Source organism: Perca fluviatilis, chromosome 7, assembly GCF_010015445.1.
Source record: "Perca fluviatilis chromosome 7, GENO_Pfluv_1.0, whole genome shotgun sequence".
NCBI lineage: Eukaryota > Metazoa > Chordata > Actinopteri > Perciformes > Percidae > Perca > Perca fluviatilis.
In genome coordinates this window covers 32,088,159-32,104,880 of record NC_053118.1, presented here as the reverse complement: position 1 = coordinate 32,104,880, position 16,722 = coordinate 32,088,159, and the positions used below count along the sequence as shown (strand labels likewise).

The 16,722-nt window shown below is 43.0% G+C and overlaps 1 protein-coding gene across 1 annotated transcript in view; it reads right to left on the bottom strand.

The window, feature by feature from the left end:
• dpy19l1l (dpy-19-like 1, like (H. sapiens)) overlaps positions 1 to 14,723 on the bottom strand; it is a 34,220-nt gene extending 19,497 nt beyond the window's left edge. The window contains exons 1-10 of the mRNA XM_039806046.1: positions 14,501 to 14,723; positions 14,053 to 14,077; positions 13,865 to 13,952; positions 11,725 to 11,862; positions 9,489 to 9,609; positions 5,464 to 5,557; positions 5,158 to 5,215; positions 4,293 to 4,384; positions 2,719 to 2,818; positions 1,285 to 1,362 (exon numbers count right to left, since the gene is read on the bottom strand). Coding sequence (XP_039661980.1) covers positions 1,285 to 1,362; positions 2,719 to 2,818; positions 4,293 to 4,384; positions 5,158 to 5,215; positions 5,464 to 5,557; positions 9,489 to 9,609; positions 11,725 to 11,862; positions 13,865 to 13,952; positions 14,053 to 14,077; positions 14,501 to 14,723 — 1,017 coding nt within the window. The remainder of the gene's footprint in view (positions 1 to 1,284; positions 1,363 to 2,718; positions 2,819 to 4,292; positions 4,385 to 5,157; positions 5,216 to 5,463; positions 5,558 to 9,488; positions 9,610 to 11,724; positions 11,863 to 13,864; positions 13,953 to 14,052; positions 14,078 to 14,500) is intronic.
• Positions 14,724 to 16,722: the final 1,999 nt, after the last annotated feature.

Sequence of the window (16,722 nt, the reverse complement as noted above, 5' to 3'; positions counted from 1 at the left end):
ACTCAGGATAACTTCTCGTTTCTTTTGAGATCCTTTCTCTCTTCATTCTGTGCCTTTGTGTCTCACCTGCACAATTTGATAATTTGCATCTTTCCTTTCCACATGTTTGAATTCTTCTTTAATTATATTGTTGTATCTGTCTTAGCAGTTTAGTTGCTTTTGCATAATTATTTTCACGGTTGAATCAATCCAATCTACAGAGGTGCCACCGCTTGATGCACCAGTAACAAATAAATATATAAAGTGAGAACAGAAACACTCTTAGGGCTTTATCTTGCAACCCGGCCGCAGCGCAAAGCCCGACGCAAGTGTCTTTGCTAGTTTAAGACCGACGCAGTTGTCAATTTCCCGTTCAGTGCCCGCGTCGTTTACGTAAATAGCAAATGTACCTGCGCCCATCTGTGCGCCCATGGGCGTGCTGGTCTTACAGGGAGGAGTGTTCAGGTGCTTGCTTATTGGCGGATTGCTATCTTGAGGCAGCGGGAAGGGATTTCATTCTTAATTTAACAGCGAATTCGTAAAATGTGCCTAGGCTCATGCACAGCGCACACACTATGCTTGTCTCACACACACACACACAATAAATGCACATACAAATAAAAATATTACAGTGCAAATCCGCCATCATAATAGCAATGCGCCAAGGTCCAAACGCGCCTGCCTTTTAAAGGGAATGAGAGATGACACTCTGATTGATTTAATGCATGTTACGCCCAAAACACACCTATGACTTAAGACACTAAGTACAACCCTTTAGAACCATGCGCCCGGCGCACGGACCCTTTTCTTCGCCGTCAAACTAGCATGAGTGGATTTGGACACGCCCTAAACGCACGTGCGCTTAGATCGTTAAAATAGGGCCCTTAAAGCTATAGTGCGTAGTTTCTAATGCTCCCCCTTGAGAAGTAATGACAACACCACCGTTGTTGCATCCACATGACACAAGCCTTCCTTAAATCGCCCACCCCTCCTCCACGCAGTTGCTAGAAGCCACTAAAAACACAGATGATTAAAAAAAACATGGACTCTTTAGAAGAGTTAATTATCATCACTCGAGTTTCTGCTCGTGAAAGTCGCCCGACAACAACAATTTCTGAACACAGCCATACTGAGAACTACAGAGAGAGTTGTGATAAGTCTTAATTAGCTTTGTAGCAACTCATTTGGCAATGGCTTGAATGTAACGGACGTTCGTTAATATAAAAAAAAGTTACGCACTAAAGCTTTAACACTCTGATGGATGGATGGACTGATGTGGGATTTTGGAAAGGTCATCTACCATACCATATGAGTGACCAGGATGGATTGCATCTTGGCGGCGCCGAGGTAACCCAGGATGTAAGAGGCAAACAGAGAAGCCACCTAGAAAGGAAACAAAATCGACAACCATAACAATATACTCCAGGAAACATAATTCGCCCCCCGCCCCCCCTTATTTCCTGTTATCGCTCCACTATTGCTATCTAAGACATAAATTTACCCCCCAGAAAAAAACATTTAAAAAGTCATAACAGAACAACTTCATTATTTAAATTTGCATTTCAATTATGCATTACATAACTCAAAGTAAAAAAAAAAAATGTCCACATCATCATATTTTCCTCATTATGTCTCTTAAATGATTAATTACATTTTTTTTAAACGGTAGTGCAAAATAAGTTTTAAAAAGGCCTAGTTTAAACTTTTTGTTATTCCATTTACTTTATTTGCTTATTTATTTGCTTTAGCGGTGTCTACCACACAAAACAGAATACGAAAATATAATTATTAATTAGAAAATGTTAAGATGTTTATATTTTACTTTGAGTTTTTAAATACACAATTTAAATGCAAATATGAATAATCAAGTTGTAACAGCTAGGATTCTGTAAGTGGTAAATTCCAGGTCCCATAGCTATGTACAGGTCGCATGCCTGTAATTGGATCAAGGTATCACAATATTATAGAGATTAATACCAGCAAATTCGTAGTAATGTCACTAACTTTGTCATTCTAAAAACTTTAAAAACCAGCAGAGTGTACTTTGTATATCTATTCACACTCCATCTACACTGAGGAGTGAGCAGTGTGGGCGGACATACAGTATTTGTTACGCACACAGTGGATGAGGCAGACAGGCTCAATTAGCCGCTGAAAAGAACAAAACAAAGCAATAATAGCTGTTAAATAACTCGTCTCGTGTACATAAAGCTGCGGTGCCCTGAGGGGGCCGCCGACAGCGTGGGCTTAACTGCTGCCGAGCACAGAGGCTCGCAGCGGTGACCCGGTCGTTCTGGAGTCGTGCTTCAAACTCCGGCTACTCCGTCTGCCAGCCTACACTCTTTAACCCACCACTTCTTTCTTTAACTTGCGTGTGTGCATCTCTTTTTCACAGTCTCAACTTTTTCCACTCAAATATGCTAATGATTTTAAAACGCATATGTTCCTACGGTTTGTAATGAGAGGTTTAGGAAACGAGGATGTAAATGGTGCATTCTTGTAATTTCATCAGCTCTGTCCCTTTTCTTTCCTGCCTATTTCGTATCTCTCCCACCCTGGCTAACTTCTGCAATCTATGCACCTTCCTTACCAGAGTGCTCGGTTCTCTCCAAGTCTCTATTTTCTCCCTAATCTCTCTGCCCCTTCTGCTTTCTTCCCACATTATCTCTCTCTCTCTCAATGTGTCTCTCTCTCTCTCTCTCTCGCTCTCTCTCAATGTCTCTCTTGCTCTCTGTTTACCTGAGTGAGCAGCACAAACTGGGCGAACTGCCAAGGCAGCATAAAGCACAAATTGGAGATGCCCAGGGCGACCATGGCCGTCCTGCTCGGGCTCCGTGTCCTGGGGAGCGAAGAGAGACAGAGGAGGAGAGAGAGGGGGAAAAAACGGAGATAAGAGAAGATGCATTAAGACGGCTGAGAAAATGCACACAAGAACACACATTCAATTTCCCTCCCTACAAAGCCCCGGTTATGCACCGAGCCAGCCTCAGAAATACGACACAGAGCTCATTCTCCTTTTTAAAGCTGGTGGTGGACGGAGTCACAGATTACTGGCTGCACTCACCTAACACAAGGCGGCGTCCGCTAGTTGATGTGCAATGAGAAAGATTGCTAGTGACAAGTACATTTGCTCAGCACGCTGCCTGCTTCGGTGCACGATTTAGCAGACAACAGAAGCAAGCTGAGCTTCACCCCCAGCGATCACAACACACAGGGACAATTGTAGCATGTCTTACTTTAATGGGACATGGAAACAGCTGTTTGGTCATGTTTTACGCATCTAACAGGGTGTTAAAATGAAAAAGAACACCAGATGCTTGCCCATGTTTTATTGTTTTTCCAAAGATTTCAGGCACCAATATACAATAAGATCTGGGGAGTGAATACCAAAGTAGTGCCCTGTACAGTGATCCACCGTGCTCCATTAAAAGTTAGAAAGCTGCATGTTTTATGAGATGATCAGATTTGGGTGTGTGTGATGGCACTGGCAGTTTGTCCCTAAGTTTGAGGAAGACTTAGGTACACGTATTTGGCAGAGGGTTTAGGGGTCCTCCCTCAAGAAAAGGGTACATTTTTCAATAAAGCATTATACATTACAACGTACAAACAAGCAGCACAGAAGATCATTGGCTGCACTCTCCCCTCCCCTATGGACGTGTACTCCTCCCGCTGCCTCAGCAGGGCAGAAAACCTCACCAAGGACAGCCCCCACCCTGGCTCTGATCGGTTTGACCTGCTGCCCTCAGGGAGGCGCTACAGGTGCATCAGAACGAGGACTAACAGAGTCAAGAACAGTTTTATTCCCAAAAGCCATAACCACTTTGAACTCGCACATGCACTGACTTCACAGTCTTACCGCCCAACCCCCGGACTTTCTTCTACATACTGTGCAATATTTAATATTTAATACTTTTGATAATATTGAAAATTCTGTGCAATTTCATTACTGTGCAATATCATTACTTCACACTGCATATCACACTGTATATAAAACCATATCTATCTTTATATTTTTTTATATATGTATATAGCATTTCAGAACTATGCACCTCATCCCCCCCCTCCAACTAAGCCTTGGCAATGCATACTTCAGGTGCGCTCACTGCTGAATTAAAAAAATAAATAAACACTAAATTACACAGGTAAGACTCCAGACAAGTTGAGATTTTGTATTAAACTTAAAGAAATATTTTTGTATGTTGTAATATGGATAATTTGCTAACAGGGTAAAAAGAAAAAAAGAAAAGAAGACTTGTAGCAGGATAATCTGGACCACTGTGATTTGGAGGCAGAGATGCTGGCGGTGAGTTTACCGTAGGATGTAGGTGAGAAGAAGCATCTGCAGGACTAAGAAGGGGTAGGCAAAGCTCTCCCTCAGAGGCGGAGTCCACATCACACGAGTGCTCTGAGAACATCCATGAAGATGCACACAGACAAAAAACAACAAAAACATGCACAATAAAAAGCAAATCAAAAAAAAAAATCACAGCTGTGCCATTTAGGTATATATAAGTATCGGACTTCTGTGTCAAAGGACTCTGATCGGGGGACAAAAAACTTGATCGGGACTTCCCTAGTTTTTTTGTTCCCAGGCTGCCACCCATTATTGAAACCTTTTTCTATTGCTTGATAAAATCCCCTATTTATACAGACTTTACACTAAAATGTCACATGTTTGTCACCTCAAAAAACTCAGCTACATTACCAACCCACTGCTTCCTCAAATTAACAAAAAGGGAAAACCACAGATGCTCCTAAAATCTACCACTGCACTCAGGGGAAGGAAAAAGACTGGAATGAAGAGAGCACGGTGTTTGAAAGGACTGAGAAACACCTGTGAGTGTGTGTGTGTGTGTGTGTGTGTGTGTGTGTGTGTGTGTGTGTGTGTGTGTGTGTGTGTGTGTGTGTGTGTGTCTGAAATGTCGGCATATTGATTGGGAAAAATAGAGACATGCTATTTGTTCTGAAGGAAATTGGAGAGAAGAAGGTGGGAGGAGGGACTCCGCTTTAAGTGCCAGCTGAAAACCAACGCTAAGCTCCTTTGAGGGACAAAATGAGCCCCTCTACTTTTCAGTAACGTACAACCAGAGAGACTTCTTGCACACAATTATAGTACGAAGCAACAAGCGTTTAGCTCTCCTGACTCACTGACACAGACAGTAAGGGTAGTGCACTTACCTCGCCGTGATTGAAGAAAAAACACATGGTGGTAACAATGCCGCCCAGTCGACTGCCACTAGACGGGGAAAAATGGAAAGCGAGGACAGAAGATAAGGGAGGCAGAGAGCAAACGACAGATTCAGAAAGGAGCATCCTCCATCTCATGTTTCCAATACATATTTGACAGGACAAACCGCTGTACTCTGTTAACTGGATTGTGTCTAGGTCTGACAGCTGACTGCTGAGCAAAGACATGGCCCATAAAAATCCATCACCTCGTCTCCGATGCCCACCTGAGCGTGACAGCAGCGAGAGCGGAGTTACCTGAGGTAGGCGCCGTAAATGAAGAACAGGCTCATCATCGCGCCGTTCAGCAGGAACACAAAGGCCACGTAGAAGTACGCCGGGTCGCCCATCCCTAATGTGCAACACACACACACACAATGGAAACAAGCACTGAGGAGACTTAAGACAATGCTACAACTATTGATTAATTGATTGGTTGATGAAATAAAGAAGTACTTGACAATGATTTTAATGATCGTCATTTATCAACCCCAAAACTGCCAAACATTGACTGGTTCCAGCTCCTCTCTCTCTCTCTCTCTCTCTCTCTCTCTCTCTCTCTCTCTCTCTCTCTCTCTCTCTCTCTCTCTCACCAACCAAAACTTCCCAAGAATGAGGGTTTTGTTTTAGTGTCACTAAATTCTGATAATATAAAGACTATACAAAGACACACAAAAAACTGTTCTAACCAATTCAAATGAGAGGAAAAGCTACGTCTATGTTCTTAAAACTTCCCTTAACACACCTGTGTCTTTATTCAATTTCTGTTACAGTCTGAAGGTGGCATGCACCAGTCTCCTCTAAACTGTAAGTTAGGTCAGTGTGCAAAAATAGCCCATGAAACAGGTAGTGTCTCTGCAGGGCTCTTGGCCAGGATGACAAATTCATGGTGCCTTGCTCTTCCTATGAGGATGCCACAAACCCCAACCAATCACCTGCTGCAGGCTCTCTGTGGCCTGTTTTTTTATCTTCATTGTGTTTTAGAGGCATATGTTGCGGCTAATTTTGTGATATATATATATATATATATATTTTTTTTTTAAATGAGGTACATTTTTTACTCAGCTCTGGGGAATTCTGTAGGCATGTATTTTGTTTGACATCCAAGTCATATGAAGAGCGTATCGGAGTGTTATTTTGTACAACAGTACAATTGACAAATCCATTTCATGCGGTTGTATAAAGATACAGTATAATCCGTGCAACTTTTCTTTTATGGTTACTTTTGAACTTTGGTCTTCCACCACTGACGTGACTTAACTTGTCTGCGTGCTCCATCCAGTTAGGGCAGAAACCTCTGCTGTGTGTTACGCCCTGTCAGGCAATCACATTGGCAGTCTCCGGGCCGACAGAGAGAGTTAGCAATGACATCGACTGCAGTTCACATGACATTAGACATTTTAAAGTTGCGAAACAAAAACGGTCAAACCGCGGAAGATGGCCTTGTGGTTAAAACACATATCGGGCCCTATTTTAACGATCTGAAACGCAAGTGTGAAACGCCAAACGCAAGTAGCTTTGTGGGCGGATCTCGGCCGCTGTTGCTATGATACCGGCGGGATAAATGACTCTTGCGCCCGACGCAAATCTTAAATGGGTTGGTCTGAAGTAGCTAGGTGTGGTTTGGGCGTAACGTGAAAATAACCAATCAGAGCGTCATCTCACATTCCCTTTAAGAGCAGGCGCGCTTGTTCCATGGCAGATTGCTATTATGACGGCGGATTTGCCCGGCGCACGCCAGCGGGAGCTGTCCGGGATGCGGCAAAATAACAAATGCCCGTCTTGGCTGGGTGGCGATGTTGCTGCGGCCTCTCGGGCGCATCTCCTCAAGTCTGGAGAGGATTGCTGCAGCCATGGAGCGTGGGCCTCCAAACGCACCACCTGCTCCTGTTGTGCCCCTTCCTCCTCCACCCACTCCATCTCCGTCCACCCGCTCCACCAGGACCGCATCGGGCATTACTCCAGATTCACCAGATTCCGCCGGAGTGTCCAATCCCACCGTAGTTCAACATCACGTCTCCTTAATTCCTCTAATATTTCCTCATATATGTCATCAACACATCCATGATTCATGGAAATGTGTAAAACACAACAAGCCACAAAGAATGCTGCGACTTTTTGAGGACTGTATTGTAAAGTGCCTCCTGACCTATCCAAACACATGAAGCGCATTTTCAGTAATATTTTCCTTTGTAATTATGTATGGTTTGCAAAATGGGAACTGCTGCATCCATTTAGATGAGAGATGTATGCGGCGTTGCGCACGCTACATTATGGCCAAGCATGCGCCCCTAAAATAGCATCTGAATAACGGCTACTGACTTTAGACTAGCGCCACTGACTTTAGACCAGGTTTTTCCTGGTCAGTGGCGGAATTGTTTTCTGAAACTGCAGAATAGCACAAAGTAACGTTTGCGCCGGAACACGCCTCCTCTTTTTGCTGAACCGCCCCCAGGAGCGCAAATACATTCCCTAATTTACCGACATGCGTCTGTGGAGGGAAAAGTCCGCTGTGCGTCGGGTGCAAAATAGGAATGATACATGCGTCGGTGTACAAAGGCAATTGCGCTGAGTGCAAGATAGGGCCCATCATATACTGTGTGCTCTTAAAGTCCCTGGTTCGAATCCAACTTGTTTCAGGTAAGTCCCCCTCTAGGTCTCTCTCTTCCCACACTTCCAGTTACCTCTCAAATAAAGCACTGTCGGGAGAGACTAAGGATCAGTTTGAATCGGACTAGAGGTTGTTTTTTTGATTTGATTTTGATTTGATTTATTTAATTGTAAGAGAGTGCCTTACACATGATAAAAGGACATCAAATACAATCGAGGATAAAAACACAATAAAGTCCAAGACTTATTTCCATTGTGGTCCTCAGTTTGGTTTATTTTCTCCCCTGCCCTGTTTTTACAGGGCAGGGGAGAAAATAAACCAAACTTTCTCTTTGCAGACGGAAGTCTATAAAGATCACACATATCTCATGTTTAGATTACACTAAAGCTGAACTTGCATTAGTAAGTGAGAATATGTGGCATATTGGAGGTCTGGGGAAGTTACAGAACACTTCCCTTTGACCAGCGAGGGTGTTGACCTAATCCAAACAGTAGACATAAGAATATATTACACTGAATAATAATGGGTCCCCCTTTTTGATACAGAAAGTTAGTTCCTCAAATTGGACTCAGAGACCTAGTGGGTAGACGCAAATACACCTCACCTCACTACATTAGCAGGTTCACAGAAAAGATTGGCAAGGACTAACAAGGTGCACGGAAATGTGTTGACATGACTAAGAGCCGTCGACTCGACGGTAAATCACGGAGCTTGTTCCCATAGCAGCTCAGTATTAAAGTGACGTAAAATGTTGCCTTTCTGCATCTCACAACATAATGTACCAGTCAACATTTACAGGAAATGTTCCCACTTCTCTGACTGTTAGCTCTTATGCAAGGCAGCGTGTGCGTCAGGTTTGTGTAAACATTGTGAAAACAGCCTGAGTACATCGACCCGGGGGTGCCTCGCTCTCACTAATGAGACTGACAGAAACACACAGATTGCAGCTCCGCAACGGAAAGCTGACAACAGTTTTTGCTTGTTTACTGTCAGCGGATTTATCCTTCTCAGAAACGATCCTGCGAACAAATACCAGAAAACTGTTTGTCTGTAACAGGTTAAAAATCATTTGTCTTTCCCGCAGGGCTACTATAATAACACAGTGCCCTGGCTGTGTTGTTCTACCAATTCATTTAGATCCTTAATGTCAACTTATGTCTGACATGAATTTGTGAGCTTTGCTTTTTCAATCTCAGAATTCCCTCACCTCAATTTATTTTTCTATTTCAACTGATAATAACGCTGAAACAATTAGTTGACTAATTGATGAGTGGACAGAAAATTAATTGACAAACCATTTTGACAGACAAGTAATCATTTTAAAAGAAAAGTATTAGACATATTAAGCAAAAATATGTTGTGCGTTTCCTTTTGTTCTATTCCTTCTGTAAAATGTATACATTTTCTCTTAACTGCCATATCCCCGTGATGCTGTTTTGACTGCATCTGTCCACAACTGAAGAGAATCATCAAAGTCTGTGAAGAAATTAGTCATCCAGTCAATATTATAATAGTATTTTAAATGTTAGTGTAGCTCCAGGTCGTAACAGTGAAACTATCTGCCTGTGTAATGTAGTCTTCATTCAACCTGCTGTCTGTGTGTGTGTGTGTGTGTGTGTGTGTATAAGAGTATTTGCAGATCAGACTGCAGCTCCAAGGCAACAGTCTGTACCTTCGCAGCTGTCCACAGGACTGAGTCCCTCTCCTCGGTTGATGGACCAGCACATTTTTGTGGGGATCCCAAAGTATCCCATTACGCCGGTGTACATCCGGAACCAGCCTGCCAGGACCACCTGGGGAGCAGAGACGGATCAGAATCAGTGTGAAGCCTTTTTAAACACTTTTTAAAAGACCTTTCTGTCTGTGTACCAATTCCATTATATTCCCTGCCAGCATTAGGTCCTGTTCAGACAGAGCGCGTTTTAGCGGCATGGGGCGGCTTTTTGTAATTGTTTTCAATCAGAGTGAAGCGTTTTGCTTGCTGCTTTTGCGTTGCTCTGCGCCTCACGTTTTGTGGCCGGAGTGCCCTAAACATCTTTCGATGAAAAAAAAAAAAGTCCAACGGCATTAACTCTTCCCAATGAAATATCGGCTGGCTGAGGACTGGTGATTCGATGGTTGTCTAGCAAGAATAAAAAAAACGCAACTGGTCTGATCGGGGCATCTTCAACAAGAAAATCTGTGTGTTGCGCCTGGCGATTTGCAACCTGCAAAAGCCACGGTATTCCAAAAAAATCATTAGGCAGTGGAAAGCCCAAAACACAATGCGTCCAGATGCTTATGCTGCTACCAGTCACACTTCAGACTAAACCTGTTTGAGTCGTGATTCACTCAGATCTTTAACTCGACTCGTTAAATTAACTCACAAGTCGCGAGTCTCTGGTATCATTAACTCGGATCAGAGTCCTACTACAATTCTATCTAAAATGATAACAGCGCCACACACAAACCTCCTGCAACATTAGCTACTACGAGTCCTAGCCATCTTAGCTGCCAAAAGCTTTATAACTTACAATTTCGTAAGCAACGACAACTCCACAAGTCAACTCAGAGTGAGCAGAGAGACAGTCTGAGACACAACTTCCTGACCCGCAGACTCAGAGCCGGAAACATTGCAAGCTCACAGACCACTCGAGAACTCACGAGTCCTCGACGACTCATGAGTCCTCGACGACCCGCGAGCTCCGGCGCGAGTCTGTCGGCTACGTTGTCATGTGTGGATCATTCTGTAGCAGACAAAAGCCATTCTTTCCAACTGAAATAACATACAATGTTCTGCACGTAGCCTAGCTATGGCCTACTGTAGGTTTTGGTGTAAAATGTAGTATGTTAAAATGCAATTAGGTCGAGCAGACCGTCCGAAACATTGCAAGCTCGCCGACAACTCACGAGTCCTCGATGACTCGTGAGTTTTCGATACTCGCACGAGTCAGTCAATTGCGCGAATCAGCCGGCCATGAGTGGATCTGTAGCAAACAAGCGAGTGAAGGCTCTCCTCGAGCCCAGGGTAAAGCAAATCAACAACAAAAGCCATTCTTTCACTTCTGAAATAACATACAATGTTCTGCCCGTAGCCTAGCTAGGTCTACTGTAGGTTTTGGTGTATAAATGTAGTACGTTAAAATGCAAACAGTCCGAAACATTGCAAGCTCGCCTCGGCTCGCCTATAAATCAGTACTGACTGAAGTGACTCAAGTGTTTTGCACAACCCGGATCAGTTTGGTGAGTGACTCAGAATAACCCGAATCCTTAAAAGGAAACGAGTTTGCCAGGCCTGCTTAAGACCTTACAGTAGAATTATTATAAAATCTTGTAAAGGATGTATTTATATCTGCACAGCTAAAGAACTTCTTCCTAAGAAAAAATGTCAACCCTCAACCATTTTGCAAGAGATGGTGCAAATGATTCATTTCACATCTAACTTTCCTTACAAAACTGTATCTGATACGAACTTAGGGTAAAATATTACTATGTTTTTAATCATTTTAAAAGTTATCTCAAATATCTGCTTCCTTCTCTTTGGTGGCACCTATGGCAATAAGCGGTAGTCAGTCAGTTGCCACCTGGGCCGTTAACTCCCAACCCACGGAGACTGGAATAGTCAAAATAGTACGCTGCCTCACACACAAGAGCAAGTCTGTCGTGTTATTCCCCATTTTGGCGGAACACTGAAGCGGTCATTAACTGTGCGCTGCTTTGGATTTTTCCCAGAAACGTTGCCACACACACCCAGTTCGCAATACTGCAAACGCAAGGGCTCATCACGGGGCCATCGGCTCAATCACCATTGTGTTACCGACAATAGATAGTGACTTAACAGACATTTATTTAAATGAAAGTCTTCTGGATTATTACTTTAAAGTCTGATAACAGCAATATATTACAATAGAATGCCAAATCAGCATTACCTCTGGATAGAGATTGAATCTCTTCAGCGTGTTAATAACCAGGGGGTACTCTGTCAGCCGATCGTTCATGACCATGTGGAGGCCATCCAGGAAAGAGGGAGCCTCAATGATGGTCTTGTAGTAAGAATAATACAGACCCTGGAACCAAAAGAACATAATTAATACTTGACTAAACTCATGCATAAAAACTCAAAATTAGAAAGAAATTTAAATAAAAATGTCAAGGGAGAGAGCGGAGGAACAAAAAGACAAAGAAAAAAAAAGGAGATGCTTAGAGAGAGAGAGAGAGAGAGAGAGAGAGAGAGAGAGAGAGAGAGAGAGAGAGAGAGAGAGAGAGAGAGAGAGAGAGAGAGAGAGAGAGAGAGAGAGAATACACTAAATATAACTGCACCACAACAAACAACTCAGAAAGAGGAAACAAAAGTGAGTCAAACAGACTCAGCAGATGGCAACAGTTCGCAGCACATTTGGTACTGTAGCACACAGCAGGGGCAAGGGAAGAAAAATACAGTTTGCATGTGATAAAATCATCACCTTTACTGTCTCACATCTCTAAAAAGGGCATGAAGCTTGTGCTGCATGTTGAATAAGAATGAGAACTTTTACACAGTTATAGTGATGCTTAAACACATGCTACATTAAATGACATTTGCTGATTTTGCCCTTGTGCAGCGACCAAGAGTCATGACGGAAAGCGACAGAAAATAGGAATGCACCAACACTTTGTATATTGTTAGAATCACAAATATCAGTTTTGAAGTTCAATATCGTTGGTAATATTGTGGGAGGATAGGATGATTTTCTGCAGATGATAATGGGTACATCCCATGGCCCTTATTTGATAGCTCTTTGACTCCTCGGTCCTTGGCCGAACCGGATGTTTTTCCTGTCCCTTCTCGGTGAAGGCCGTCTCAAAGCTCTTATTTCTGCTCCGATGACCGAGGAGGGATCATTGAGGAGCTAAAAGCAAAGATACACGAGAGCAGCCTTCCCGGAAGCCGTGCAGCTGAAGGAGTTGCTAACTCCGCCCAAACAGCTGACAAATTCATGCGACGCTTCAGAGGAAAGGACGTCTAGTCCCTCTAAAACGCATTTGCTTGTTGCCTCTCTCCTCCCATGATTTCCTCGCGTCTCTCCTGCGCCTCGTCGGTGGGAGAGATGAAGACGCTAGGAATGGAGGAAAGTGGAGGACTCGAGGAGGCAATTTAAGCGACACGAGATGCAGCTATGGAGTCAGTATGGCCGCATACACTTCTGCCTTGAATATTCATTTTGTCTCCCACATTCACTTTAACTGAAGCCTATGCTGCTGACAAATTAAAGCCTGCTTTTCTGTTGCGATTGCCTCGCCCAACTCTGGCAGACTCGCAGGTCACCTTTGTTCAACTGTTCTTCTGGTTGTTAAATAGAAATGGTGTTTGGAAATGTCAATGTCATTATTCTAGCTCTGTGTCATCACCTTGTTTTGTACAACACCACAATACCACATTACAAACTGCAGCATCGCTCGCTTCTAGGGCTGCTCCCTTTTAGTCGATTAGTCGACTAATCGGTCGTTCTGGTCTTAGTCAACTTATATTTCTTTAGTCCATTAGTCATGTTTTATGCTTTTTTTTTTTCATGCTGAATGACTTATTTCCAAGAAACGTACAAGCACATCTCTGGTAAACACGAGTTAAAGTGGTGCTTTTACATGACTCTTTGCGGAGAAACTCAGATTTACAGATCTGTCGATTAAATCAACTAAGATTAGTCGATACAATTGAATGAGTGTTAGTCGACTAAGAATTTCTTCAATCGAGCACAGCCCTACTCGCTTTGCTCTGCTCAATATTTATTTATAACACACATTGGGACTGTGACACTTCATACTTTTTCAAGGCTGAGTGTAACAGAAGGCTAATGTGCCTTTATGGTGACTAGGGCTGCAACTCATGGTTATTTGTATTATTATTAATCTGCCCATTATTTTCATATTTAATAAATGTCTTCCTTTGAAAACAAGCCTATAACAAGCATTACCAGATACACCAGTCTTCAGGACCCTAAATGGGGACACTGCCTAAGACGCTATGCACTTAAACTCAAACAGTACTGGCTTATTAGTGCATACCTAATAAAAAAAATAAAGAGGATTTACCATTTCTGTCCGGAAAGCCATTTCTTTCTCCAGGTTTGACAAGTGTGAAAAGTGTCTGTCATTCTCAAACAGCTGTGAGAGATGATGCCTAACCATAGGAGGAGAAATATGTGAGCAAAGTGCTGCATCCATAAGTAAACACAGCAGTGATGCATGAGCAGTAATAACATGCTGTGAGAGCAACTCACCAGTGGAGATAGCCAGTCAGAGCAGCTGTGGACAGAGAGAATCAACTTTAAGTGCTGCAAAAATAATGCTTTTTTATGGTCCAGAAAGAAGCCATAAACACAGGGGTGAAGGCTTATACAATGTTGTGGGTGGCTACGGTGGTGCATATTGAAGAGAAATCATGTTAACATTAGCTTGACCCTTGCCAGAAAACATGTTAACACGTGTTGAACTATCATGTCACATACGCAGAGAGGAACACGGACTACTTTAATGCGACTGAAATGAAGAGCAACAATAGGTAGCTAACGCTGGTGAGCTAGCGTTCAGGTGAGCTAACGTTAGCCAACTAATCAGCAGCGGAGATAACTTAATTTTAGCGGATACGCTAAATGCTAAGTTACTAGTATAGACTACGTTAGCAGCCGTTAGCTAGGATGAGCTAGCTGGCTAACAGTCCTAACTTACCGAGGAGAAGAGTGATTCCCAGCTTCACGGCTCCAGAGGGAGTTAGCCCGAGCTTGTGCCTGATGCCCGAGAGCCCGTTTGGATGAGAGCTGTTGAAAGCTTTGCCCTCCCTGCCTGGTCGCCTAACGTTACTTTTGCCAGGGGGCGAAACGAGCGGGCTCTTGTCGCGGTCAGTCTGGGTCGCCGGACTCTTCCCGGACTGTTTTCTGGTTTTAGCCACCATGATCTCCAGGAAGAGTCGAGGTTAGGCAGTGAGGCGCCGTTGAAAAACAACCGGAGGGGTGTGAGCTAAGCAGCACCACAGTTGCTCGTATCTGGTCCTCGGATCTGCCCCTTTTACTACCTGAGTGATGCTTTCACTGGTTCCTCGCTTCAGACACTCGTAGAAATCTTAGGAAGCTTCGCCCCCGTCTGGCCGTTTAGCGCCCCTGCAAAGAGCTTCTGGTGGTAACCATGACAACGCCAAGTAGCGTTGTAACAATACGTTGCATAACAGTACAGATGTATACAGTTGACTAACTCTACCGTTTTTTTTTTAACAAGGAATAATAAAGTATACCTCCTTGTATATTATATCAAGTAAAAGTAGTGCAGTAAAAAGTACAATATTTCCCTCTGAATTGTAGAAGTAGGCCTATAAACGATCACACAATGGAAACGATTTTGAATGCAGGCCTAATTTCTACACTGTGGTAGGCTGGGGTGTAATTTTCAGCTGAGACAGGGGGGACATGCCCGGCTACGGTGGCTCTGAAGTGCAAATCACAACAACAAATAGAAAAACGCAACAACAAATCATAAAACACAACGGCAAATAGGAAAACACGACAGCAAATATGAAAACACTTCAACGAATCATAAAACACAACGGCAAATAGGAAAACAAAACGGCAAATAGGAAAACACAACAGCAAATATGAAAACACTTTAACAAATCATAAAACAATACGGCAAATAGGAAAACACTTCAACAAATCATAAAACAATACGGCAAATATGAAAACACTTCAACAAATCATAAAACAATACGGCAAATATGAAAACACTTCAACAAATCATAAAACAATACGGCAAATATGAAAACACTTCAACAAATCATAAAACAATACGGCAAATCTGAAAACACTTCAACAAATCATAAAACAATACAGCAAATCTGAAAACACTTCAACAAATCATAAAACAATACAGCAAATCTGAAAACACTTCAACAAATCATAAAACAATACGGCAAATATGAAAACACTTTAACAAATCATAAAACAATACGGCAAATATGAAAACACTTCAACAAATCATAAAACAATACGGCAAATAGGAAAACACGACAACAAATATGAAAACACAAAACACAACGGCATTAACTTCTACCGGAAAAGGTAGGGCCTATCTAGCAGAGGATGGACCCTCCTCTGTCTTTTAACAGGAAGGAGAGGTGAAAAAACATGGAAAAGCGCCTCACTGTCTATACTTTTAACAGACACACTAGCCGTTTCTCATTTCAAAACACTGGATGAAATAAACACCGACCCGTTTTGTTTTCCCATTTGCCGTTGTGTTTTATGATTTATTGAAGTGTTTTCCTAGCCTGACAAGCCAGACCCACATCCAGATGTTGGGTCTGGGAACTCACCATTGACAGGGCTCAATCCGAGGGGCGGGATAAACCTTTCAAATTCTCTCTGCACGCAATAGGATAACGCTACAACCAGGCAGAGCAATGAAGAAGGTAGCGGAGCTAGGTGAGAGATTAAACTTTTGCCTATCCGGTCGGCAAAACTCCGAACACATCTTCCTTTTTTAAGAATGATTTCAGTGCTGTTCTTTGTTCTTTTCTCAAAGAAAATCTTAACTCCAAGTCTTCCAGAAGACCGCTGTTCCCAGCAGCAGCAGCAGCCATAAGCCCGCCCACCGACTCTATACACGATGTGATTGGCCTGACCAGAGTTTGGTTTTTCCAGCTCGCAAGCCAAAGGAGAGTGCCTAGACCCCCCTGGCGTCTATAGATTTCTAGTCTAGTGTTTTCCTATTTGCTGTTTTGTTTTCCTATTTGTTGAAGTGTTTTCTGTTTGTGTGTGTGTGTGTTTGTGTGTTTGTGTGTGTGTGTGTGTGTGTGTGTGTGTGTGTGTGTGTGTGTGTGTGTGTGTGTGTGTGTGTGTGTGTGTGTGTGTGTGTGTGTGTGTGTGTGTGTGTGTGTTTGTCCACTTCTCAAACCAAAGTTA